Below are 27,361 nucleotides of genomic sequence, written 5' to 3' on the forward strand. Positions count from 1 at the left end.
GCCAGCGCATCCAGACACAACCCGAATTCTTTTTTTCTTTTTTAAATATTTACTTATTTATCTGAGTTACACAGAGAGAGGAGAGGCAGAGAGAGAGGTCTTCTATCCGATGGTTCACTCCCCAATTGTCCACAACGGCTTGAGCTGCGCCGATCCGAAGCCAGAAGCCAGGAGCCTCCTCTGGTCCTCCCCGTGGGTTCAGGGGCCCAAGCACTTTGTCTTCCACTGCTCTTCCAAGCACATTAACAGGAAGCTGGATCGGAAGTGGAACAGCCGGGACTCGAACCAGCGCCGCAGGCGGTGGCTTTACCGGCTATGCCGCAGCCCGGGCCCCAACAACCCGAATTCTCATCCTGCCTCCGCCGCTCTGTGATGACACTGGTAACTCTGTGCTTCTCTCGTCATCCATCAAGTGACGACAATACCCCTGGGGGACTGGCGGCCAGGGCGGGTTAAGGCCAGCATCCTGCACCCAGGGTCCGGCTCGGAGTCCCGGCCGCAGCTCCCCGCTAATGCGCCCGGGCAGCGGCGGAAGGTGGCCCGAGCGCTTGGGCCCCCGCACCCACGAGCGGGACGCGGATGGAGTCAGGTTCCTGCTCCCGGCCTTGGCCAGGGGTTGTGGCCACCTGGAGCGTGACCCAGCCGAGGGAAGATCTGTCTCGCGCTGCCACTCTGCGTCTCAGCTAATTTATTTAAAAGGGGAGCGCACCCAGCGTTTTGCGCAAAGGCGGCGCACATTCCTTAGTGACCCGAAGTGGCGAAGAGAACGGCTCCGGCTCTGGCACCCGTTACCCTTGGGTGACCTCTAACCTCCCTCTCCGCCCTAGGGTCTCGAGGGGCAGGGCCGCCCCACACCCACTTTCTGCGCCTACTGCCCCGCCCCCTTGAAAACGCAAGGAAGCTACTACTAGCCACCCACATGTAAAAGTTCCTCCGAGACCTCACGGGAACAAAAGCGCATGGCGCTCAGACGCCCCGCTAACCAGACGCTACCACCAAGAAGCCCGCGCAAACCGCGAACGCCGGGCGCACCCAGAGCGCAGGCGCGCGGATCCTCATGCCCCACCCCCTTTTGAGTCGACCAATGAGGGGCGGCGTCCGGGCGAGCGCGCGACTTCAGGCGATCCCGCGGCCTTCCTCGACCGCATCGCGAACCGGGACGTGAGACGGCAGCAAAGCGCGCCGGAAGTGCGTCATCTGCTGCGCGCCGCTGGCGCGGAGGGAAGGAAATTGGCTTCGGAGCCGCCTGGGCTCTGTGGGGAAGGCCGCGGGCGGCAGCTGCAGCTTTGTAGACAAGCTGAGGGCGTCACGATGGGAGACGAGATGGATGCCATGATTCCCGAGCGGGAGATGAAGGTCAGAAACTGGCCGGGGCCGCCCTCCTTGCCTTAGTCCCGGCGTTGCCTCCGCGGCCCTAGCCCAGAACGGCGAGGCTCGGATGCCGGCTACCCCGCCTCCTGCGTGAGCAGCTGACCGCGTTCCGAGTTCTCGGCGCGCCCACGAGTGCTCTGCTGTGCGGTTGGCCTGATGACCCCTCCGGGCGCGGTTCCGCCGTGCCGTGTCGGTCTTGTGCAGCTGCTTCTGTGGCGGTGACTTTATTGAGCGCTTGCTGTGTGCCGGGCACCGTGGTAATCGCCAGTAGTTAGGGTACAGGAGCAGGTCGAGGCTGGGGGAGTGATCTTCCCGAAGGCCCAGGGTAGCGCGGGGTCAGGTGGCCAGGGCCTGCCTGCCGTAGAGCCGGGGGACATCGTCCTAGGGAGTGCGCTCGGAGGACTGAAACCAGCCTGAAGTCTGGGCACTGAGGGGCGGGCCGAGTGGTCCGAGCGATGGGAGCCCCCCAGGAACAGCTCTCAGCGTGGCGCACCCCGCAGTTTCCACGTGCGTCCTGACAGAACGAGGATACAGAGCGCGAGCTACGGGTATTTCAGACAGCCGAGGGGGAGCAAGTAGCAGGAAGCTTTTAGCCCTGTGAACAGCAAGTCCCTGGAATGCACTTAGGGGAGAGAGAGTCTTCCATCCGCCGGTTCACTCCCCACATGGCCGCAGTGGCCGGAGCTGCGCCGATCCGGAGCCAGGAGCTTCTTCCAGGTCTCCCACGTGGGTGCAGGGGCCCAAGCACTTGGTTCATCCTCCACTGCTTTCCCAGGCCCCAGCAGAGAGCTGGGTGGGAAGTGGAGCAGCGGGGACTTGAACCGGCGCCCGTACGGGATGCCGGCGCTGCAGGCGGCTGCTTTACCCCAGGTTTGGCCCTGACTGTTTTCTTATTTCGCTCACACTAATGAACATCGTAGCACCACAGCTGGGACGGTTCTGCATCTCGGGGTTCTGTTTGTTTTTGCTGCACTGAAATTGAGCCTGCTGCAGTACAATGATGGATATGATTTCGTTTTCCCTGAGTTGGTTCTCGTTTTGAACTCTCCTGTGCTCCTGATCCTGACCCACTACGCACATGTCACCGAGACCCAAAGAGGTACTGGAGATGATCCAGTTGAGAATTACTGGGCCGGCGCTGCGGCACAGCGGGTGAAGCAGCCGCCTGCAGTGCCGGCATCCCACGTGGGCGCTGGTTCAAGTCCCGGCTGCTCCAGCTCCCATCCAGCTCCCTGTTAATGTGCTTGGAAAGTCTCGGAGGATGGCCCAAGGCCTTGGGCCCCTCCCTCCCCTGTGGGAGATCTGGAAGAAGCTCCTGGCTCCTGGCTTCAGCCTGGCCCAGCCTTGACTGTTGCGGCCATCTGGAGAGTGAACCAGTGGATGGAAGACCTCTCTCTGTCTCTCAGTCTCTATCCTGTCTAACTCTGCCTTTTGAATAAATGAAAGAAAAAAAAAACAAAGATAAGAATTACAAAAAAGACTGAAAAACTTACTCTCCTGTATGAAACCATAATACAGGCTTACCTGGAAAACTGAATTTTTGCTACTGTAAATCAGTTGGGATTAAAAGTATGAGGGTCTCCAGAAATTTCATGAAAAACAGTTATGAAAAAACTGCATGGATTTTGAAATTTCTTTTGGACTAAAATCTTTTAGTTCTTTTTTCCATGAACTTTGTGAAGTCCTCATATTTGCCTTCTAGCAAATATGTATAAACATCAAACTTAGTCTGTGGACTGTGTTAAGAATCCTGTGTGACTGCTATGGCCAGGGAGTGCAGTGGAGGATGGCCCAGGTGCTTGGGCCCTGCACCCCATGGGAGACCAGGAAAAGCACCTGGATCCTGGCTCCTGCCATCGGATCAGCACGGTGCGCCGGCTGCAGCGGCGGCCATTGGAGGGTGAACCAACGGCAAAAGGAAGACCTTTCTCTCTCTGTCTCTCTCTCTCACTGTCCACTCTGCCTGTCAAAAATAAAAAAAAAAAAAAAACAAAACAAAAACCAAACTCTTTTAGCCGGCGCCGTGGCTCAATAGGCTAATCCTCCACCTTGCGGCGCCGGCACACCGGGTTCTAGTCCCGGTTGGGGCGCCGGATTCTGTCCCGGTTGCCCCTCTTCCAGGCCAGCTCTCTGCTGTGGCCCGGGAGTGCAGTGGAGGATGGCCCAGGTGCTTGGGCCCTGCACCCCATGGGAGACCAGGAAAAGCACCTGGCTCCTAGCTCCTGCCATCGGATCAGCGCGGTGCGCCGGCTGCAGCGGCTGCCATTGGAGGGTGAACCAACGGCAAAGGAAGACCTTTCTCTCTCTGTCTCTCTCTCTCACTGTCCACTCTGCCTGTCAAAAATAAAAAAAAAAAAAAAAAAAAAAAAAGAATCCTGTATGAAACAACACTAGGAATCTAGTGTGGGGCTGGCGCTGTGGCACAGCAGTAAAGCCACTGCGTGTGAAGCCAGCATCCCATATGGGCGCCAGTTCATGTCCCGGCTGCTCCATTTCCTATCCAGCTCCCTGCTATGGCCTGGGAAAAACAGGAAGATGGCCCAAGTCCTTGGGCCCCTGCACCCACCTGGGAGACTGGAAGAAGCTCCTGGCTCCTGGCTTAGGCCTGGCCCAGCCCTGGCTGTTGTAGCCGTCTGGGGAGTGAACCAGCAGATGGAAGACCTCGCTTTTTCTGTCACGCCTTCTCTCTAACTCTGACTTTAAAACAAACAAATAAACAAATCTTAAAGAATCTAATGTAGAAGAATGAAGCCCAGGAAAACTCTTTGGCTTTCATATTTTTGGGAACACCAGCGCAGAGTGGATTCGCATTTTTTCCCCCCCGTTTTGTGTGTTTAATGACACCTGGCCGTGCGCTTCTGCAGTGGGGACAGCTGCTCCTCTGCCGCTTCTTGGTCTCAGATTCTCCTCATACTTGCTGAGCTGGCGGTGCACGGCGCGTGTCCAGGGGTCGCAGGTCCAGGGGCTCCTACTTGCCCTTGTGGAATTTCCTGAGGTTCTTCTGGGTGTGGTTCATGACGGTGAGAACACGGGGGATGGCTTTGGAGAGCTTGGACGCCGCGCACCTGTCACTTTGGTGACCTGCGGGTCCTCCGCTGTTTCAGCCGTGTCGCCTTCTTGCCTCGAAGGTCCCGAGCCTTGATCTCGGCCGTGACTGCACAAGCCCCACCCCTGCCGCTGCTCTCAGGGAAAGAGGAAGAGAAGGGCTGACCTCCGCAACTGCTTCCGGGTGGCCCTCATTCTTTTCTCTGAACTCTGACCTGAAGATAGGTTTAGAGTTGAAGAAAAGATAGCCTGTGTGTAGCACATCTGACCTTAGTGATGGGTAAACTTTTCCCAAGATACAGTGCACACAAAGGTTGTCGTTCAGAACCCCGATGAATGCAGGGAAGACTAGGTGAGGTGGGAGTTAGCAGATCAGGGGAGGCGTTCGGGCCAGTAGCCTCTAAAAGCTCCAAGGTATTAGGGAGCGTGAAAATGGATGGCAGAGACGGCGGGGTTGGTAGGACTGGCAGAGGCAGTGAGCCCTTATGGAGGGAGGCAGAGTCGTGAGGGGACGCTGCAGCTTTGGCTGGATCGAGTTGTGCCTGGTCTTGGCAGTCTGTGTTAGGGGATTTGGACTCCTGTTTCAGGTATCTCACAGCATCTAGCTTCTGCTTTAAGGTCATGAACACCAGGAGATTCACCGTGTCCTTTTTCCACGATGGAATTGTGTTGAACATTTGTAAGAGTAAGCCAGCTCTGGGGTTTGGTCTTCTTCCTGCAGTTTTCTCAGTGTGCATTGCTGACTACTGCCCTGGAAGTTAGCACTGCAGTGTAGCTGGTGATGCTCTCAATATTTAGCAATAATTGGTTAGCACGCTGTTGGGTTATGAGACTGTCCATGCCATGAAATAGGACAAGGTTATGGCGTAGGTTGTGTGGTGATTCAGACAATAATGCGAATCAGAAAAGGAGATCAGTGTCAGCTGGATTAGTCAAAGGATGCTTTGTGGAAGGTGTTTTTTCTTTCATTTATTTTGTTCAAGTTAATGAAAACATTTTAAAAACAACTGAGATGGCTCTTGGCCTTTGCAATATACGTTTCTGGTGTACTGAAATTGAGTCTAAGAAAATAACAACTGACATGATTTAACTTCCTGTTTACCCTGAATTGGTCTTGTTTTGACCCTTTCAACAGGATTTTCAGTTCAGAGCCCTGAGAAAGGTGAGGATCTTTGATTCTCCCGAGGAGCTGCCCAAGGAGCGCTCGAGTCTGCTTGCCGTGTCCAACAAGTACGGTTTGGTCTTTGCTGGCGGAGCCAGTGGGTTGCAAGTTTTCCCTACTAAAAATCTTCTTATTCAAAATAAACTTGGAGATGATCCCAATAAAATAGGTAAGTTCTCTGACTTATGTTACGTCGTCAGGAGGGGGGTGTGGTGGTGTACTGCTGTGTGTTCTTCCCAGGAATAATATGAAGATTAGCATTGCTGTTGAGCCTACAGTTGGCTCCCAGGAGGAAGCTCTGGGTGGGGTGCGCAGGCCTTGTGGTTCGGTCCTTTGTATGTCTCTGTCAGTGAGCGTCCTCTGAGCGCAGGAGGAAGAACTTAGCATTAGGCCGTGCTTTTATTTTTGCTTACTTCAACTAGGTTTCTGGCTCCAGGAAAAGGGTTTTATCACCTGGGTTTCTCCTTGGCACAGTACCATGCAAACACCTGGGAATGTGTGCTATGTGGAACATTGTTGCACAAATGTTTTCCACAAGGTTAGAAGCCAAAGTTAGACTCCCAAGGTCGTATGAGGAGGAGTCCTTGGATACTTACAGCATCATCATGTATCTATTTAAGAAAGTTATGATTATCTTCCTAACTAGGTTTTGGGGTATATGTTTAGATGCAAAAATTGTTTCACATTGACTTGGATAAAGGCGTTGTGCTTCTATGCTTAGAGCGTGTTGTCTGCGTTGTCTTTTTCTGTTTCCATAGTTGATAAGGTCCAAAGCTTGCTAGTTCCTATGAAATTTCCAATCCATCACTTGGCCCTGAGCTGTGATAACCTCACTCTCTCCGTGTGCATGATGTCCAGTGAATATGGTTCCATTATCACTTTTTTTGACGTCCGCACGTTCTCAAATGAGGTAAGCCGCCAGCAAGCTGGAGTGTCGAAGTGGGGAGCTGAGGTTTCCCGACCTGGAATTAACGATGAGAGGTTTCTTGGGTTGATGCCTGCAGTCGTTTTTCAAGACTAAAATATGGATTTAAAAAGTGTGTATTATTTAGTTACAATTTTAATTTTCTTTAAAAGGCGAAATGTTCACCACAACTGGGGCTGGGCCATGCCAGAACCAGGAGGCAGGAACTCGGTGTGGGTCTTCCACGTGGGTCAGGGCCCTAAGCACTGGAGCCTTCACCCCTGCCGCCCGTGATGCACGTTAGCGTGGAGCTGGGACTGCAGCCCAGGCACTCCGATAGGGCTGCACCTTTCCAAGGAGCATGTTTTTTTTTTTTTTTTTTTTTTTTTTTTTAATATTTATTTGTTTGAAAGGCAGAGTTACAGAGGCAGAGAGAGAGAGAGGTCTTCCGTCTGCTGGTTCACTCCCGAAATGACCGCCATGACTGGAGCTGAGCCGGTTCGAAGCCAGGAGCCAGGAGCCTCTTCCAGGTCTCCCACATGGGTGCAGGGGCCCAAGGACTTGGGCCATCTTCTACTGCTCTACTGCTTTCCCAGGCCATAGCAGAGAGCTGGAACAGAAGTGGAGCAGCCAGGATGCGAACTGGCGCCCATATGGGATGCTGACACTGCAGGTGGCATTTTTACCTGCTACGCCACAGTGCTGGCCCCTCCAAAGAGCATCTTACCCACTGTGCCAAATGCTTACTTCAGTCCTTTTTTTACTTTTTTTTTTTTTTTACAGGCAGAGTGGATAGTGAGAGAGAGAGAGACAGAGAGAAAGGTCTTCCTTTGCCATTGGTTCACCCTCCAGTGGCTGCTGCGGCCGGCGCACCGCGCTGATCTGAAGCCAGGAGCCAGGTGCTTATCCTGGTCTCCCTTGGGGTGCAGGGCCCAAGCACTTGGGCCATCCTCCACTGCATTCCCGGGCCACAGCAGAGAGCTGGCCTGGAAGAGGGGCAACCGGGATAGAATCTGGTGCCCCGACTGGGACTAGAACCTGGTGTGCTGGCGCCGCAAGGCGGAGGATTAGCCTAGTGAGCTGCGGCGCCAGCCTTCAGTCCTTTTTAAAAAAGGTTTATTTAATTTATTTGAAAGACAGAGTTACAGAGAGACAGAGGCAGAAAGAAAGAGATGTCTTTCATCTACTGGTTCACTCCCCAAATGATCGCAATGGCCAGAGCTGAGCTGATCTGAAGCCAGGAGCTTCTTCTAGGTCTCCCACATGGATTCAGGGGCCCAAGGATTTGGGCCATCTTCTACTGCTTTTCCAGGCCATAGCAGAGAGCTGGATCAGAAGTGGAACAGCCGGGACTTGAACTGGCGTCCATATTGGGATGCTGGTGCTGCAGGCTGCAGCTTTAACCTGCTGCGCCATAGCGCTGGCCCCACTTAGAAGACAGAAAGGGCTTCTAGAAATTATTTCATACACCACTTGCGCAAGGCATTGCTGTTTCTCATTGACACATGAGACAGCCAGCCCGAGAGGCTAGGGTGGCCTGCCCAAGGCCATAAAATTAATGGATAATGTCAGAAGTTCCCACGTCTTGGGTCTAACAGAGAATGTTAAAAGTTGTTACATTGTGGGACTGTGGTCTCCTAAGGCAGTTTAAGAATAACAGTCAGTAATGGTGAGTGTTTATACTCTGTGCCAGGCACTGTGCTACCTTATATGCCTCGTCCATGTTCATTCCTGCCTGTCTTACGTAGTAGGTACCGGTATCTTCATTTTACCCATGGAGAAGTGGACTACGAAGAGTTTAAGTAGCCATCCCAGGTCCCGGCGCTGTGAAAGAGCAGAGCCAAGGGCTGGGCATCGGGGCGGAGGCTGTGAAGCCTGTATCCCACGTCAGTGCCTGGTTTGAGATCTGGCTCCCTGTATCCCACGTCAGTGCCTGGTTTGAGATCTGGCTCCCTGTATCCCATGTCAGTGCCTGGTTTGAGATCTGGCTCCCTGTATCCCGCGTCAGTGCCTGGTTTGAGATCTGGCTCTGCTTCTGATTCTGGCCTTGTGCTCCCTGGAGGCAGCAGGCAACATAGTGAGTGCCCGGGTCCTCCTGCCACCCACGTGGGCAGTACCTAGATTGGATTCTAGTCTCCTGGATTTGGCTTGGCCTGGTCCTAGCTGTTGTGGGTATTTGGGGAGTAGGCTAACAGATAGAGAATCTCTCTGTTGGTCTCTTTGCCTTTCAAATAAATTTAAAAAATTAAAAAGTAAAAGCAAAGCCAAGATTTTAATGTAGTGTCTGCTATTTATTGATTATTTTGCTTTTGTGTATTTCCCTACTGGGAGTCCCTGGGAATGACTAAAAATCATTGACTGCTGGTTTCAAAGTCCTATTGAAATTGTTTTATTGTTGTGTGGAACCAAATCTTTTCCATGGTTATGGAGAAAAGTGAACTATGGTTTGAGAAAAGTTACATATTCAGTAATTTCTTTGAATATTAAATGTCTCTATTAATTTATTTTGTTTTTGTGCATTTGTTTTAAAAGGCTAAGCAACAGAAGCGCCCATTTGCCTATCACAAGCTCTTGAAAGATGCAGGAGGTATGGTGATCGATATGAAGTGGAACCCCACGGTCCCCTCCATGGTGGCCGTTTGTTTGGCCGATGGCAGCATCGCTGTCCTACAAGTCACAGACACAGTGAAAGTGTGTGCAACTCTGCCTTCCACAGCAGCAGTAACGTGTGGTGGGTAATAAAGCCTTTCACTCTGTAACGTATAGTCGTGATAATCTATTTAAAAATTAATTTCTGGAAGTAAAAATGGGCGGTTTTTGTTTTTTGTGGTTCTCCTGGGTGGTAATGCAAAGTGTTCTTTATTTCTGTAGTTAATGGCCTTTCAGGCAAACAGCATACAGGATTTCACTGGAATGTGCTTGGGCCTTCTGGGGAGAGAAATATTTTGGTACAGCTGGTTTAGAACTGTGTTTTCGAGAATAGCTGTCTATGGACTTAAAAAGGTCATACAGTGCAAGTCATGTGTGCTTTTGGGGGAAGAGCATTAGAAATAACAAATAGGAGCAGGAGAATGGTTTTTAGTATTTGAAAACCTTTTCCTCTCGTCTTAATGACTGTGGAGTTTCTGTACTTGGAGGTTTTCTGGGCAATTTTCTAAAGAAAAAGCATTTTTAGCTTTCAGTTGCCCAATGAAAAGTCATAGTTGGTTTGTGTCATTAAAATGTTTACATTTTTCTCCTTGCTGAGTGAGGATGAGCCTAAAGGCTTCGTGGGCTGGCAGGGACAAGGGCTGAGGTGCTGTCGTGGGTGGGTCTGTGTGGCGCCCTGCTTCCTTCAGTTCCTGATCGGCAGTGTTCTTCTTGCTCAGTGTGCTGGAGCCCCAAAGGAAAACAGCTGGCCGTGGGGAAACAGAATGGAACTGTGGTCCAGCACCTTCCTGTGAGTTCTCGCCTGGCTTCAGAGCTTGTCTTACTGAAGTGACTCACTGTTGGGGGAGGTTAGGAGTGTCTTTGTGGTATTTTTTTTTCCTGTTAAAAAGTGAGTACTCATTTTAACAAACGTGTCAGTGAGTGAAGATGGGACTCGCACCTGTTCCCTAGTCCTTGTAGAGACGTCCACCATGTTCTGTTCTGGTAACCTTTGAGATTTTTCTAGATGATTATACAAATAGTCTATCTGTAAAGTATTATTTTTGTTTTGCTTTTTTGGTAAAATGTGATCATACCCTACACTCTGGTCTCCCACTTCATATTTCCAATTCATTTGATAAAAACAGCTTCTGGGGAAAGAGTATAGAGAGCTGTTACCGTGCTGTAGACTTGCACCAGGTGGAAGCGTGGAGTTTGTCTTTTAGCTGAATCCAGGGTAAGGGTTCAGCACTTCTAGCAGAGGAGGATTACTGCTGTTGCCTGTGCACGCTGTCATCCTTGCCCTGCGGCTGTCTTGAGACAGTATTCACACTGACTCCTAGAGACCTCGCGCACGCCTGTGCAAGCCTGGACACAACGGAGGGGCTTACGGGGGTGCTCAAGACTGCTCTCTGGGGGATGTATAGGAGACGAATATGGGGATACAGATTTGAGGTGAAGGTTTGTTTTTTACTTCTTACTGCCTAAAGCTGTTAATGAGAAATTAATTTGGTACCTGTTCTTTGGCGGGGCCTCTTAACCTATAAATAGGTAACATGCATGGTTTACTTTTATTGCTTTGTTTGTTTGCTTTTTTTTTTTTTTTTCAAGATTTTATCTATTAATTTGAGAGGTAGAGTTGGAGAGAGAGGGACAGACAGAAAGGTCTTCCATCCACTGGTTAACTCCCTAAATGGCCTTAGTGACTGGAGCTGCACCGATTTGAAGCCAGGAGCCAGGGGCTTCTTCTGGGTCTCCACGTGGGTACAGGGGCCCAGGCACTTGGCCCATTCTCTGCTGCTTTCTCAGGCCCTAAGCAGAGAGCTGGATCGGAAGAAGAGCAGCTAGGACAGAAACCGGTGCCTGTGTGGGATGCCAGCCCCACAGGCAGAGTGCCACAGTGCCAGCCCCTGTTTGCCCTTACACTGGCCTTACTATAGTAGAGTCTATTTTCCAACTCAGTGAGTATAGAGACACTTGATTCTCTCTTGTGGATGTGTGGCAGTCACTGTGTGGTTGTAGCTCAGCTGATCTCTTCCTTTGTTGATAGTCATGTGCAACAGTGCTGGTGGCTTTGCTGCTGCGAGTGACGCTGCCTTGAACATCCTCATTACCCAAATTTGAACATACTTGCGTATTTCTGTAGAAAAGAACTCAAGTTAAAGACTTACTTATTTATTTGAAAGGCAGAATGATGAGAAAGAATTGAGAGCTAGAGAAGTGAGAAACTTCTCAAATGTTTGCAGCAGCGAAGGCTGGTCCAAGGGAGAGCCAGGAGCCAGGAGCTCTGTCCAGGTCTCCCATGTGGGTGTCAGGGACCTAAGTACTTGGGCCGTCATCTGTTGCCTCCCAGGTGCATGAACAGGGAAGTGTAGAGTTAGCTGGGACTTGGACCAGTACTCTGATGTGAGATGCGGGCATCCTAAGCAGTAGCGTAACCCACCCACTGTGTGACAGCCATCCCAGAATGGGGTTCCGGGAGGAGACAGAGCTTTTGTCTTTGTTCAGTCTCCAGGCTAGGGAGAGCAAACAGGTGACTCTCAGGTGAACACATCGGATTTCACAGAGTTTTGTTAGTTTGGAAATGGTTAAATTTGACACTTTCCTTTCTAAACTTCTTTCAGACTTTGCAGGAAAAAAAAGTCATTCCGTGCCCTCCGTTTTATGAGTCAGATCATCCTGTCAGAGGTAACACTCCTTTTCTTACTGGGCGGACTGTGTCTGTAACAGAAGTTGCAGATCATTCGGTGTGCCTGCATACTGCGCAGGGGTGTAGGTGACACCCCATGAGTCACTGCGTTGTCCCTGCTATTGCAGTGAGCGTAGTGATAGCCATCTGGGGGACGTCTAATGGGAAATGACACAGAAGGGTCCTGACTTATTATTAGAATTCTTAATTATCCCTGGTTATCAGGAAAAAACTACCACTTTGGATGTGTTTGGGCTTCTTTGTTCTGTGAATCTATGAGCTGTATTTAGTCAGTGAAATTTAGACCTTTGGTAAAATAGTTCTCTGGTTTTCTTATTCATAATATGTTAAATTATAGTATACAGTGGCGTGGCTATTCCGAGTAAAAGATGCTTTTTGCTGGTTTCTGGTTGCTGTGGGTCGACTCCCCGTGGATTCAGCTCTCGACGTGTCTTTCAGTTCTGGATGTGCTGTGGATTGGCACCTATGTCTTCACAATAGTGTACGCAGCCGCAGATGGGACCCTGGAGACGTCTCCCGACGTGGTGATGGCTCTGCTACCGGTAGGTGTGGGAAGGACTTTTTTTTTTTCTTAAAGATTGTCTTGTTTATTTGAAAGAACGACAGAACATTCTTTTATCTGCTGGTCACTCCCCAGGTGTCTGCAGTAAAGCAGACGCTGAGAATCAAGCACTATCTCTGGGTTTCCCGTGTGGGTGCAGGAACCCAAGTCCTTGGGCCGTCACCTGCTGCCCTCCAGACACGTTAGCAGGAAGCACAGAGCAGTGGGACTCCGACCAGGAGCTTTGATAAAGGGTGTGTGTTCCACGTGGTGGCTTGACCTGCTGCACCGTGGTGCCTGCTCCAGGAATGTCTTTGCTTTTCCAGTTAGAGAAATCCAGTGAAGCTGCAGGCTTAGATTTCAGGTTCCTTGTGTGTTGGCAGTGGTGATGCAGCTTCAGGTGTGCGGTGTCAGTGCTACCTGGAGACCAAAATTATGGGCACTCACAGCATGTTCTGCTGTTTGAGATTAAAAAGTCAAAACTTGTGCTGCCGTGTTCAGCCTCGTGGTTAAGACACTCATGTCCCATGTTAGAGTGCCAGGGTTCCATTCCTGACTAGCTCCGGATTCCAGCGTCCCACCCATACAGACCCTGAGAGACTGCATCGTGATGGCTGAAGTAACTGGGTTTCTACCACCCTTGTAGGAGACCTGGGATTGCATTCCCAGCTCCTGACTTTGGCTTTGGCCCAGCCCTGACTGTTGTGGGCATTTGGCGGGTATACAAGTACATGGGAACACTCTGTTTCTCAGTCTCTTAAATAGAAATTACTTAATTGAAAAACTTGCTGTTTTCTAAGCTGTAAACTGTAAAATCATAAACAGATTTTAGAAAGGCGAAAAGGCTTGCTTTTTAAAATTATGTATTCATCAAATATTTATTGAATGCCTGTAGTGCGTTCTGTTTTAAGACTTTTATTTGAAGGGCACAGTTAGAGACAGAGAGAGAAATCTTCCATCTGCTGGTTCACTTCCCAAAAGGCTGCAATGGCTGGAGGTGGGCCAATCCAAAGCCAGGAGCCAGGAGCTTTTTCCAGGTCTCCACATGGGTGGCAGGAGCCCAAGCACTGGGCTATCCTCCCCTGCTTTCCCAGACCATTAGCAGAGAGCTGGATCAGAAGTGGGGCAGCCGGGACTTGAACTAGCACCCATAAGGGATGCGGCCCTGCTCTGCTCCGCGATGGTGCCGACCTCCAGGCACTGCTTTAAAGCTGAGAATATAGAGGTGACCAAGGCAGACATTTTGCATTTACAGATCTTAACCTTCTAACGAATGTGACAGTCATTAGTCAGTGTAGGATCATCCACAGGGAGGAAGATGGAGAAAGTAAAGCAGTGGGGGACAGCTGGTGACTGGGGTGGTCAGGGCCGGCCTCTCTGAGGAGGAGCCGCATGGAGGAAGGGAGTGAGTCATCCTGAAGACAGAGGAAGAATGTTAGTAACATCTACTCTTGTCAGGTTACAGTAACACTTTCCGAAGCGAATGAGGCAGAGCTATGTTTCTCAATCAGAGTTAGCTTTCAGAGTCTAGGAAAGCATTTTGAAATAAAGTGTATTTAAAAAATCATTTTTAATTCTATTGCTCAGGAATAACTGTTGATATTTTAGTAGACAAATTTACAGATTTTTTAAAAATTTATCTTATTTATTTGAAAGTTACAGAGAGGCAGGGAGAGGGGGAGAGAGAGAGAGAGAGGTCTTCCATCCGCTGGTTCACTCACGAGATGGCTGCAGCAGCCGGAGCTGTGCTGATCCGAAGCCAGGAGCTTCTTCCAGGTCTCCCACATGGATTCAGGGGCCCAAGGATTTGGGCCATCTTCTACTGCTTTTCCAGGCCATAGCAGAGAGCTGGATCAGAAGAGGAGCAGCTGTAACTAGAACTGGTGCCCTTATGGGATGCTGGCACTGCAGGTCAGGGCTTTAACCTGCTATGCCACAGCGCCGGCCCCCAAATTTCCAGATTTTTAGAATGCATAAATGACCAAGTCAAAGAAAGTGAGAGTTGGCATTAGGTGCCGTCTTTCAACCTGTTTTACTTAGTAAAATGCAATCATCTTTCTGTGTCAATAAATGAAATTGTGTATAGCTGTTTGGATAGGAAAGTGTTCAGCTTTCTCTACTGATTTATATTTTATATTCAGATTGTTTTCAGTTTTCTCCCGTTTTAAAGACTTTTTTTTTATTAATATTTATTTATTTATTTGAAAGGCGGAATGACAGATCTTCCGTCCACTGACTTACTTCCCAAATGGCCGTGACAGCTGGGGCTGCAGCAGGCTGAAGCCAGGAGCCCAGGACTGCGTGCAGTGTGTGGCGGGGGCTTCAGTACATGAGCCATCGTCTGCTGCTTTCCCAGATGCCATAGCAGGAAGCTGGATCAGAAGCGGAGCAGCTGAGATTTGAGCTGTTGCCTCCATGTGGAGTGCTGGTGTGAAGCTGTGACTTAACCTGCTGTGCCACAGCACCAGTTTCCATTTTAAAGAATTCTGTGATACATTCTTTTATGTACATTTTATGTGATTACATTTACTTTGTAGGATAAATGCCTAAAAATGAAATTGCTTGGTCAAGGGATATATGCTGTTTTTTAGATGGGCTTTTGAATCGCTGCCAAAATAGCTTTTAGGAAAGTTGTGTGAGTTTATATTCCTACCACCAGTGGGACTACCCAGCATGGGTAGTCTGTGCAGTGGTGAAATTTTGATCCTTGCTGGTCTGATGTGTGAACAAGGGGTCATATTTCTATTAATTCTTTTGAGCTCTTGTTAAGGTTCACTTTAAAAAAATATATTTACTGGGGCTGGCACTGTGGCATACCATAGGTTGCAGTACCAGCATGCCAAATGGGCACTGGTTCAAGTCCTGGCTGTTCCACTTCCAGTCCAGTTCCCTGGTAATGCACCTGGAAAAGCAGTGGAAAATGGCCCAACTCTGGGTTAGCTCCCCAATGCCTACAATCTGCACCCACATGGGAGACCTGGAAGAAGCTCCTGGCTCCTAACTTTGGATCTGTTCAGCTCTGGCCATTGTGGCCATTTGGGGAGTGAACCAGTGGATGGAAGGAAGATCTCTTTCTGTCTTTCCCTCTTCCTCTGTAACCATGCCTTTCAAATAAATAAAAATAGAGCTTTTATACACACACACACACACATTTACTGAGATGCCTCACTTGAGAATACTATTAGAATGTTCTTATTCTTGGGAATAGTAACACTCCTGGCATTTTTATCGACTTCTTATGTTCCTTGTGATGGTCCAGAAGCTTTGGATGTGTCATTCCTTTCACGCGCCCTGCGGCCTTTAGAGAGGCTTGGAAGCCTCTTAGACATACAGGAAAGCTGAGTAATCTGAGTTTGAATTCTGTCCGGTTGATGACCAGTGTTTGTACTCCTTATATTGCTCAGTGCCTTATACCATGCCTCTACATGTGGACTTAGATTTTGAGTGAATTTTCTCATGGAACTTCAGTGGTTTTCTCTTGGTGAGATGTTTGCCAATAGGATTAGAGACGAATTGCACATGAGGTTTTTTCCCCTCACACTGTTCATTGTAGAAAAAGGAAGAAAAGCACCCTGAGATATTCGTGAACTTCATGGAGCCCTGCTATGGCAGCTGCACGGAGAGACAGCATCACTACTACCTCAGTCACGTGGAGGAATGGTGAGTGTAGGCACCTGCAGTCACCCTGCTCTGCGTCCGTAAAGCAGGAAGCTGGAGACCGGGGTGCCCTGGACATAGTCCCTGCTGCTTGATGATGTCGGATGCTTCCCTGATCTTGAGTTACGTAATTTAGATTGAATGTATACTAATCTTAGGAATTCAGTTTTCTCAATGACCCTAATGATGTGTTATGAAAACACTGATATTTAAGGAATGTGTTACGTTTCCTTCTGAGAGCAAAGTGTCCCTTTGAGCGGTAGATCCCTGAAGCTTTTGGTCTTCTAGCTAAGCTGCTCTGCTTTGGGCTGAACTCTGTGTCTTTCCGTTGTCTTCCTGGTGGTAGGCAGTGGGCTGATTATTCAGGGCTCTATCACATGGGCTGAAAAGCTGAGCTTTACAAGATGTAGACTCTCCCCCACCTTTCTTCAGCCAGGTAAAACACCGTACCCTCTCCTTACATGGGGAGATGGGGTTCTCCCAGATGCTACCATGGACCTAGGTCAGATTGGAAGTATCACTGTACTTTAATTTAATGGTTTTCTGATTTTATTCCTCAAGGGATTTAGTGTTGGCAGCATCTGCGGCTTCAACAGAAGTTAGTATCCTTGCTCGACAAAGTGATCAGGTAAATTTTCTTTTAAAGATTTATTTGTTTATTTGAAAGGCAGAGTTACAGAAAGGCAGGGAAGAGAGACAGAGAGGTTTTCCAACCTCTGGTTCACTCCCCAAATGGCCGCAACAGCTGGGGCTGTGTCAGGCTGAAGCCAGGAGCCAGGAGCTGCTTCTGGGTCTACCATGTTGGTGCAGGGGCCCAAGGACTTGGGCCATCTTCTGCTTTCCCAGGCAAGAGCAGAGAGCTGGATCAGAAGTGAAATAGCCAGGACTCGAATCTGCGCCCATATGGGGTGCCAGCACTGCAGGCTTTGGCTTTACCTTCTCCACCATAGTGCTGGCCCCTCTTTTCTTAGTTTGAAAAACAGAGAGACGAAAGAGAGAGAGGTCTTCCAACTCTTGGTTAGCTCCCCAAATGCCTACAACAGCTAGGAACGAGCCAGGTCAAAGCCAGGAACCTGAAGTCAGTCTGGGTCTCCCCTGAGTGACAGGTATGAGCTATCACCTGCTGCTTCCCAGGTGTGCATTAGTGGGGAAGCTGGATCCGAAGTGGAGGAGCAAGGATTGAACTGGACCCTGAGATGCTGTTCTGGTGTCCTGCGCAGCAATTTCACCACTGCACCGACTCCCACCCCAAATTTTACCCTTGTCATTTTTTGTGTGACATTTTTCTGAGAAATATTTTTAAGGGAGTTAACTTTGTGGTTACAATTTAGAACCTAAAAGATCACATCTCTTTTAGTGGGTTTTAGGATGAGAACAAAACTTAAACCACAAAGTGCCTTAAACCAAGTGGCATGAATGTTGTGTTGGAGAAACACAGGTGTTAGATTCCGTAGTTTCTTCATTGTCGTAAACAGCCCTTTGACTCTTCAGGATCCACCTGCTGTGTGGAGACGCTGTGTGGTCAACCTCTAATCAGAGCATACCTGCATAGATGGAAGGGTTTCTTTGCCTTGTTCTGTTCCACTGTGTGGAGACGCTGTGTAGTCAACCTCTAATCAGAATGTACCTGCGTAGATGGAAGGGTTTGTTTTTGCCTTGTTCTGTTGCACTATTTTTATTTTCTTCCTATTTCTCAAAGCTGCACCTTTTGTACAATTTACTATAATCCATCCTTGATGATGGAATAAAAATAAGTAGATCCTATCAAATTGTGATTCATCAGAAGTAACTCTTTTGGAAGAGTGGTAGTTGGGACTTGAACCAGGCCTTCTGATTAGATTGGATGCTGGTGTCCCAAACGGCGGCTGAATCCGCTGCACCATATCTCCCCACCTGCGTCATCACTGAAGAATCATCGCTTCCTCACTGGTGATTGGCAGCTGAGGACTGAGCTCACAGGCGGCCTCAGACCGCCCCTCCTTTACAGTAGAGGTAGAGCGCTGTGTTGTCATTTTCGGTTGCTTCATTTTGTGACTTGGGATTTTTTTTTTTTTTAGATTTATTTATTTTGAAAGAGAGAGAGGAGAGAGAGAGATCTTTAATCCACTGGTTCACTCCCCAGATGGCTGCAATGGCCAGTGCTAGACAGGCCAAAGTTAGAAGCTTTATCTGGGTCTCTGGCAGGGACCCTAACACTTGGGAATCTTCCGCGGCTTTCTCTAGACCTCTAATGGAGAGCAGGATTGGAAGTGGAGCACCTGGCACACAAACCAGCAGCCATATGGGATGCCAGATGTCACAGGCAGTGGCGTTGCCCACTACTCCACAGTGCTGGCCCCTAACCTTTATTTCTGATAGCTCTTTTTAAATTTTTTTAAAGATTTATTTATTTATTTGAAAGTCAGAGTTACACAGAGAAAGAAAGGCAGAGAGAGAGAGAGAGAGAGGTCTTCCATCTGTTGGTTCACTCCCCAATTGGCCACAATGGCCTGAGCTGCGCCAATACAAAGCCAGGACCCAGGAGCTTCTTCCAGGCCCCCAATGTAAGTGCAGAGGCAAAAGGACTTGGGCCATCTTCTACTGCTTTCCCAGGCCATAGCAGAGAGCTGGATTGGAAGTGGAGCGGCCAGGACACGAACTAGCGCCCATATGGGATGCTGGCACTGCAGGCAGCGGCTTTACCCACTACACCACAGCACCGGCCCCTCTGATAGCTGTTGATAATCTGCTTTGTGAGATGAATATTTAGCGACCCCATTCTTGTTGTTTGTGCCTTTCTGTCTGTCATCACCTGTGTCTCCTCGTTTTTTTCCCCCCTCTCTGGAGTGTGTCTTGCAATACTGAAACTGCATTCTGTCTTTTAATGGTTAATTTGTCTAAATGTTACTTTGTAATGTTGAGATGAGTATTATTGGCATTGACAGGCCTGTTGTTTATGCCATAGCTCAGTCCTGTGGCATGATTAGATTCTCTTTCCTGGACAGCTTTTTGTTTCCTTGTTTAGTTACATCAGCATGATCCATGCCGCCCAATTCTGATCAATACTGAAAGATAGACAGAATGTTAGTGATTTTTAAAAACCAGGAGTTATTTGTTGAAAGGGCACAGGCCATTCAAGCAGCTTCAATAAAAGGGGAGTTTACAGGAAAGACTTATGGTTGTCCAGTCAGCCTGGAGCAAGAAGATTGACAGTCTGAGGAACCGGGAAGATAGGAACTCGGGTTATTTTCTCTCTACGGATGGATGGTGAACTCAGGGTTTCTGGCCAGCTTTTTAGACTTCTCTGTGCAAGACCCTGAAGCTGCCGGTCCCCTTCCAGAATTTCTAGGAGCAGGTGTTCACTGGCTCCATGCACCTGCTGGATTTGCGCCCCATAGTCACCAGTCTACCGAGCTGAGGTGGGAGCTACTTCAGAAAGTGTTCCTGGTAGTGGTTATTTATTGACATGACAGGGACTCTGGACACCAGAAATAGATAAGTGGATGTGACAAATGAACCTTTTGCTTGCTGGAGTAGTCACAGCTTTTAGACCATCCTCTTAGATTTCAGAGCCTCCCAGCCAACACCTAAGAGCTGAACCAAATGAAATGTCTTTTATTCTTTTCTGCTATTTGAATAATGCTGGGAGGAACCAATGCAGAGCTCTAACCAACATGGCACTTTTTTCTCTTTTTTCCCCGTAGATTAATTGGGAGTCTTGGCTGTTGGAGGATTCTAGTCGAGCTGAACTGCCCGTAACAGACAAGAGTGATGACTCCCTGCCAGTGGGAGTTGCCATAGATTATACAAACCAAGTGGAAATCACCGTCAGTAAGTGTAGCCTGGTGCTTAGTGCTGACAGTCTTCTTGCCAGGGATGCGTAACACTGGAAGGCCGGCTGTACATGTTCAGCAGGAGCTCTTCCACTGAGTGCCTTTGACTTCCGCCTGACCATTCCTTCTCGAAGAGGTGCATTGTGAGGACAGTGAGCCAGTTGGAATGGATGCTCATTAATGAAACCAAGGCCAGAAATACCATGTGTATGTGCACACGTGTCTGTGTGTCTGTGCATATTTTATTTTTTAAAAGATGTATTTATTGGGGCCAGCGCTGTGGCATAGTGGGTAAAGCCGCCCTCTGCAGTGTCAGCATCCCTTATGGGCGCTGGTTCAATTCCCAGCTACTCCACTTTTTTTTTTTTAAAGACTTATTTATTTATTTATTTGAAAGTCAGAGTTACAAAGAGAGAGAAGGAGAGGCAGAGAGAGAGAAAGAGAGGTATTCCACCATCTGGTTCACTCCCCAGTGAACTCCCAGATCACAATGGCCAGAGCTGTGCCAATCCGAAACCAGGAACTTCTTCTGGGTCTCTCACGTGGGTGCAGGGGCCCAAGGACTTGGGCCATCTTGTACTGCCTTCCTAGGCCATAGCAGAGAGCTGGATTGGAAGTGGAGCAGCAGCTGGGACTCGAACCGGCGCCCATATGGGAAGCTGGCACTGCAGGTGGCTTTACGTGCTACACCACAGCGCTGGCCCCTGCTCTACTTTTTTTTTTTTTTTAAAGATTTATTTATTCATTTGAAAGTCAGAGTTACACAGAGAGAAAGAGAGGCAGAGAGAGAGAAGTCTTCCATCCTCTGGTTCACTCCCCAATTGGCTGCAATGGCTAAAGCTGAACTGATCTGAAGCCAGGAAATGGAGCACCCGGGATTTAAATCGACATCCATAGGGGATGCGGCACTACAGGCAGGGGCTTTACCCAGTATGCCACAGTGCCTGCCCCCCTTGCTCCACTTCTGATTTAGCTCTCTGCTATGGCCTGGGAAAGCAGTACAAGATGGCCCAAGTGTTTGGGCCCCTGAGCCTGCTTGGGAGACCTGGAGGAAGCTCCTGGCTCCTGGCTCCTGGCTTCGGATTGGCACAGCTCTGGCTGTTGGGCCATTTGGGGAATGAACCAGTGGATGAAATACTTCTCTCTATCTGCCTCTGCCTCTCTCTAACTCTTCCTTTCAAATACATAAATAAATAAATCTTTAAGAAAAAAGTTGTGTTGTTTATTTGAAAAGCAGTTACAGAGAGGCAGAGAAAGAGAATTCTTCCATCCACTGGTTCACTCCCCAGATGGCAGCAGTGGCTGGAGCTGGGTCAATCTGTAGCCAGGATTCAGGAGCTTCTTCTGGGTCTCCCACGTGGGTACAGGGGCCCAAGGACTTGGGCCATCCTCTAGTGCTTTCCCAGGCCGTAGCAGAGAGCTGGATCGGAAGTGGATCAGCTGGGCCTAGAACTGGCACCTATGTGGGATGCCAGCACTGCAGGCAGTGTCTTTACCTGCTATGCCACAGTGGCGGCTCCCTGTGCATACTTTAGAATCTGATTGAAAATTGGAACGTTGGGACTTGTTAGCTTAGTTTCTTTGCCCATTTTGGTTTCCAAGTGACCCTTCAAGGAGCAGTATCCTAATCCCATACAGTGTATCAATACGGGGTCTGAAGCCAAGGACTAGAATATGGAGACCTCAGAGGTGTTCACGGCTTCCACATGGACCTGGTGTGTGCTCTGAATATATCTTCTCCCTGTGGGAGCCTCCAGGCTGTGGAACTGAAAAGTGCAGCAGCAGAGAGGAATCTTTGCTCTCGCGTGCTTTGGTTTAGACGTGTCCGGTCAGGCACCACGGCGTTCCCTGTCCTTTCCCTGCTTAGGCAGGAATATTTGGTCTCATGAGCTCCTTTGCTCTGGTTCTGGAAGCCTCAGTTCATAAAATGCACGTCTCTAATGCAATTGTGAATGCATTGAAGCAGTCTGACTTGATGCTACATGAAGTAGTGTAGTCCTACTGCGCGCTTTCCAAAGTGCAGTCTTATTTCTGGTGAGCCAGGCCCTTCCAAGGGCTCTAGTCGGGCAAGTGCCGGCCCTTTGTCTGGAGCGCGGAGGAGCTGTGGGACTGAGGGCGTCTGTGTGGGGCCCAGCAGGACGGTGGTGATCTGATAGTGCCAGTGGCTCTTGTTACATAGCAGTGCATGAAAGGCGGTTGGGAGCTGAATCAGAAGCAGCTGACCTGAGCAGCGATTGAGATGGGTCCCTAAAGCCCCCTTCTTGTTCAGGGCAGTCACTCCCTTCCGGGCTCAGGCCCTCACATTGACTTGGCTCTTTTATCGCCTTTGTTTTCTGTTTTAACAGATGATGAAAAGACTCTTCCTCCTGCTCCAGTTCTCATGTTACTTTCAACAGATGGTGTGCTTTGTCCATTCTATATGATCAATCAAAATCCTGGGGTTAGGTCCCTCATCAAGACACCAGAGAGGCTCTCATTAGAAGGAGAACGACAGCCCAAAGCACCAGGTAAGTATCTGTGCCCACTTTGTCCAAAAGAGAGTGCTGTGAGGGCTCATCCGGGAAGATTTCCAGGGGTGGGAACGCTGTAGGACACAGTGCCTCTCTGCAGCTGGCAGTCCCAGTAAGCTGCAGCGGATCCTTGCCTTCAGGTACCCCAGGTTTACTCTCCACCATTTACTTATTGTAGAGAAAAAGGAAGATTGGCTGGGTTGATCCTTTCAGGTTATTTAGCACCGGTATGTTGTGAGACTCTGTGGTCTACAAGAGGGTCTTCAAAAAGTTCATGGAAAAAGTGCAGTATGAAAAAACTACGTGGATTTCAAAATTTTTCCATCAAAATAAACATCTTTTATTTCCACTTCTGTGAACTTACTGAGATATTTTTCATATGATCTGAGTCATTTAAATGTGTTAATTGGGGGTGGTGGTTAAATAAATGATTGTACATTCATGTAATTAAATGCCATGTAAATACTAAAAATGTTACATTTATTGACATGGAGAGAGTGGAATATATCATGAAAAAGTGCTATATCCTATAGACACAAAATACTTGAAAAATAGATACTAAAATCTCAATAATAGTTTTTTTCTGACAGCATGGGAATTTTCTTTTGTTTATATTTCATTTGTTTTAGATATTTTATTCTCCCTCTTTAAAAAACAATATGCTTACTAGAGAAAAAATGGAAAAATACAAAAATTCATTTAAAGCCCATCTATAATCAACAAGAGCCATAGTCAGCATTTTGGTACATACACTTACATATATATACCTGTGGGGCTAGCATTGTGGCGCAGTGGGTTAAAGCCCCGGCCTGCAGTGCTGGCATCCCACTATGGGTGCTAGTTTGCATCTCGGCTGCTACACTTTTGATCCAGCTTCCTGCTCATGTGCCTGGGAAAGCAGCAGAGGATGACCCAAGTCCTTGAGCCCTTAAACCCATGTGGGAAACCTGGAAGAAGATCCTGGCTCCTGGCTTCAGATCGGCTCAGTTCCGGCCATTACAGCCATTTGGGGAGTGAATCAGCAGATGGAAGACCTCTTTCTCTCTACCTCTCTCTCTAACTCTATCTTTCAAATAACTAAAATAAGTTTTTTTTGAAAAAGTAAATGTATGCCTGTGTAAGAAGAACTATAAAGCCTTTTTTTGTTTGTTTTTTAATGGAAAGGCAGAGTTACAGAGAGAGGAGAGACAGAGAGGTCTTTTTCTGCTGGTTCATTCCCCAAATGGCCACAGCAGCCAGGGCTGGGCCAGGTAGAAACCAGGAGCCCAGAGCTTCCTCTGGGTCTCCCACGTAGGTGCCTAGGGACTTAAGCCATCCTCCGCTGCTTTCCCAGGCTATCATTAGAAAGCTGGATTGGAAGCGGAGTAGCTGGGTTTCAAACCAGCACCCATATGGGATGCCAGCTTAACCTCCTATACCACAATGCTGGCCCTAAGGCATACAGCCTTTTTTTTTTTTTTTTAACAGATTTATTTATTTATTTGAAAGGTAGATTTACAGAGAGGCAGAGAGAGAGGTCTTCCATCTGCTGGTTCACTCCCCAGATGGACACAATGGCCAGAGCTGTGCCGATCTGAAGCCGAGAGCCAGGAGCTTCTTCCAGGCTTCTTCCAGGTCTCTCATGTGGGTGTGGGGACCCAAAGACCTGGGCCATCTTCTACTGCTTTGCCAGGCCACAGCAGAGAGCTGGATCAGAAGTGGAGCAGTCAGGACTTGAACTGGCGCCCATGTGGGATGCCAGCACTGCAGGCAGCGGCTTTACCCGCTGTGCCACAGTGTTGGCCCCAAGACATACAGCTTTTACAGAGCATTTTTTCCAGATATTGGAGCTTCACGATCATATTTCTTCTTGATTTCTGTGAGTTTATAACCAATAAGTTTTTTTTTCCTAGTTTGGTTATAACAAAACTCATAGGGTAACCAGTTTTCAAATCTTGAAGAAGTGTTGACCAGTTGGATAAACAGTAGTTAGGATGTTTTCTGACTGCTTTCCTGTGCACAGTGAGTTGCTCATTCAGAATAGACCCACTCGGCTCGTTAGGGCCCCCAGTCTGACAAGGCAGCCCCAGGTAGACATACTTGGTGCCTGCACAGCCTGTACCTGTGTTCCGTTAGGATTTCTCCTCATTCATAGCGCGTGCACCCTTGGTTGTTGCTCTCCCCGTGAGTGGTCATAGTACCGTGCAGTACATCACCCTTTGCCTGGTCTGTCTGACAAGAAGTGAAGCCTGTGCATGTGGGAGCCTGTGGGGTGACGTGTGTTTCTGATCACATTTGAGCATGCAGCACTTGGCAGGCCAGTTTCAGTGTTAGCCTTTCTTCCCAGAGAAACTCCATGCTCTCACGGCTGGTCCAGAGGTAGTGCGTATTGCGGAGAGTGGGAGAGAGCCCTGAAGGGGGAGATTGTCTGTTCTGTCCACTCACTGGTTTGGAAGACACTAATGGTTGTGTCTGTTTCCAGGCTGGAGCTATAAGGATGCTGTGTCACATGACCAGAAGTCCTAGCAACATGACATTTTTCAAATGTTCAGTTCCATTGTCAGTGGACAAACTGCCGCTGATTTCTTTAGGGTCTGTTAATGTTTCTGTTGGTCTGGCTGCTGTGTGTGGGAGTGATAAACGTGCCCATGCTTGTGTCTTTGATGAAGGCAGTTTTCTTGGTTTGTATCTGTTGTGTAAAGGAAGTATCAACAGATTTGCTTACATTTTTATGTTCTCATAGAAATAGCAATTTACTTGAGTCTGTTTTCTTTTAAAGATTTATCTATTTATTTGAAAAGCAGAGTTACAGAGGGAGAGAGAGATTTTCCATCCATTGCTTCACTCCCCAAATGGCTGCAATGACAGGACTGGGCCAGGCCAAAACCAGGAGCTTGGAACTCCATCCAAGCCTCCCATGTGGGTAGCAGGGTCCCGAGGGATCCAAGCAGTTGGGCCATCTTCCACTGGTTTTTGAGGAATGTTAGCAGGGAGCTGGCACAGCCAGGACTTGAACTAGTGCTCAAATGATGCTGGTGTGGTAGCTTATCCCACTGCACCACAGCGCCAGCCCTGAGTCTCTGTTTTCAGAAAGTGGAGTTTCATTTGGGTCTCCCACATGGGTGGCAGGGCCCCAGCACCTGGCCCATCTCCTCTGCTTTTCCCAGGCCATTAGTAGGGAGAAGGATGGGAAGTGGAGCAGCCAGGACTCAAACCAGTGCTCATAGAGGATACAGATGTCCCAGGCGGTGGCCTTACCTGCTGTGCTACAACACTGGCTCCCGCAAACCCTGTTTCACTAGCTTTCTGTTGCATGGCCTTCCGGTGTTAACATTTTCTCCTTTTTTTCTTTGCAGGAAGCACTCCTACCACCCCAACCTCCTCTCAAGCCCCACAAAAAGTGGATGCCTCAGCAGTGACAACCCCTGCTTCCCTTCCAGCTGCGTCGCCTGCTGCTCCCATCACCACCTTCCATTTGCCTCCTGCTAGTGGGGCCCCTGCCGTGTTCTCCTTTGGTTCTGCATCCTTAAAATTTGCTGCTGCTGCTCCATTTCCCAGTGGCCCTGAGAACCCCAAAGCAACGCTGGGTTCAGGCGTCTCCACCTTCTCTTTCACTCCTCCTTCCAAAACCTCACTAGCCCCCACCCCTGCAGCTTCCCCCATAGCCCCATCTGCTGTTTCATTCTCCTTTGGATCATCGAGTTTTAAGCCTACCCTGGAAAGTACCCCGATGCCGAGTGTGTCTGCTCCAAATGTAGAAATAAAGCCCTCCTTCGCACCCTCAGCATCTGCAGTCAAGACCAACCTTAGTGAAAAGTAAGTCATTTTTCAAGTTTGATTGTTCTGAAGGATGGATAGAAATACTGCATATTATTAGCTGGAAGTAGAGTCACTATGATTGGAGTTACTAGTTGGAGTTACTTTTCTTTCCAAAGGAATTTCCTGCAGATGGTAAAAATCAAACCAACCTAAAGGCTTTGCAGCTCATCAGTGGATCTAGTCCTAACGGGTATTAGATAACATTTGTCTATTTTCAAAAGGCGGAGTGACAGTGGGAGACAGAGAAATCTTCCATCCACTGGTTTACCCTCCAAATGTCCCCAACAGCTGGGACAGACAGGCCGAAGCCAGGAACCCTATCCGCGTCTCCCGTGAGGACAGGAGGACCCAAATGTTTGGTCCATCATCTGCTGCCTCCTCGGTGCGTTAGTAGGAAGTTGGATTAGGAAGTGTGGTACTCTGGGGCCAGCACTGTGGCGTAGTGGGCAGAGCCACTGCCTGCAACCCTGGCATCCCATATGGGCACCAGCCAGTTTAAGTCCTGGCTGCTTCACTTCCGATCCAGCTCCCTACTAATGTGCCTGGGAAAGCAGGAGAAGGTGGCCCAAATCCTTGGGCCCATGCACCCATAGGGGAGACCAGGAAGGAGCTTCTGGCTTTGACCTGGCCCAGTCCTAGCCATTGTGTCCATTTGGAGAGTGAACCAGAGGGTGAAAGATCTCTTGACTCTCCCTCTCACTCTGTAATTCTGTCTTTCAAATAAATAAAAAATATATCTTTGGGGAAAAAGGAAGGACAGCACTCTGTTGATCTGTGGCATCCTATGAGGCAGCTTAACCTGCTTAAGCATAAAGCCTGCTCCCAGCATGTTAATTTTTTTATTTCTGTGGAGTGATATTTAAATACTTGTTTTGCTCTTTTAGATTACAAAGGAAGTATTTTTTCTTTTTGAAAAATGAACATTTCAGTGTATACATCTTGGAAGGGAAATTAATCCCTCATGTCCACCCTGGACTCTAAACTGTTCTCTGTGCAGCCACCAAAGTGAGCTTGAGAAACTGTGAAGACAGTAGGTGACTGCCCAACCCAGCAGTCCCCGGGGCTTCTGAATGCAGTCCAAGCTCTAGCGTGGTATTCAAGTTCCTACAGGCCTAGGTCCTGCCTGCTCACCTCTTCCCCGCTCCCCCCCGCCCCCTCTCCCTCTCCCTCTCCCTCCCTCTCCCTCCCTCTCCCTCCCTCTCCCTCCCTCTCCCACTTCCCCG

The 27,361-nt window shown here is 48.8% G+C and overlaps 1 protein-coding gene and 1 long non-coding RNA gene across 16 annotated transcripts in view; one reads left to right on the forward strand and one right to left on the reverse strand.

The window, feature by feature from the left end:
• Window positions 1–29: 29 nt before the first annotated feature.
• LOC138845427 (uncharacterized) lies at window positions 30–1,057 on the reverse strand. The gene is made up of 2 exons (XR_011382634.2): window positions 920–1,057; window positions 30–253 (listed from the first exon to the last, which is right to left on the reverse strand). It is a non-coding gene; the product is annotated as an uncharacterized LOC138845427 (long non-coding RNA).
• Window positions 1,058–1,152: 95 nt separating this feature from the next.
• The window catches only part of NUP214 (nucleoporin 214), a 108,662-nt gene continuing 82,453 nt past the window's right edge, over window positions 1,153–27,361 (forward strand). For 9 of the 15 annotated variants that reach the window (XR_016226132.1, XM_008249052.5, XM_008249054.5 and 6 more), the window contains exons 1-12: window positions 1,153–1,356; window positions 5,552–5,747; window positions 6,337–6,488; window positions 9,015–9,213; window positions 9,851–9,921; window positions 11,735–11,798; window positions 12,259–12,362; window positions 15,915–16,021; window positions 16,580–16,646; window positions 19,702–19,828; window positions 22,176–22,337; window positions 25,676–26,135. Coding sequence is in view for 14 of the 15 variants with exons in the window: in XM_008249052.5 (XP_008247274.2) it covers window positions 1,312–1,356; window positions 5,552–5,747; window positions 6,337–6,488; window positions 9,015–9,213; window positions 9,851–9,921; window positions 11,735–11,798; window positions 12,259–12,362; window positions 15,915–16,021; window positions 16,580–16,646; window positions 19,702–19,828; window positions 22,176–22,337; window positions 25,676–26,135 (1,754 nt within the window). In the remaining variant the exon portion in view is untranslated. Of the gene's footprint in view, window positions 1,357–5,551; window positions 5,748–6,336; window positions 6,489–9,014; window positions 9,214–9,850; window positions 9,922–11,734; window positions 11,799–12,258; window positions 12,363–15,914; window positions 16,022–16,579; window positions 16,647–19,701; window positions 20,038–22,175; window positions 22,338–25,675; window positions 26,136–27,361 lie in introns of all 15 variants that reach the window. The other 6 variants (XM_008249056.5, XM_089321527.1, XM_070058156.2 and 3 more) reach the window with 3 other exon arrangements.

This window comes from Oryctolagus cuniculus, chromosome 1 (assembly GCF_051225735.1).
Source record: "Oryctolagus cuniculus isolate XC-2025 breed Fujian yellow rabbit chromosome 1, ASM5122573v1, whole genome shotgun sequence".
Lineage (NCBI taxonomy): Eukaryota > Metazoa > Chordata > Mammalia > Lagomorpha > Leporidae > Oryctolagus > Oryctolagus cuniculus.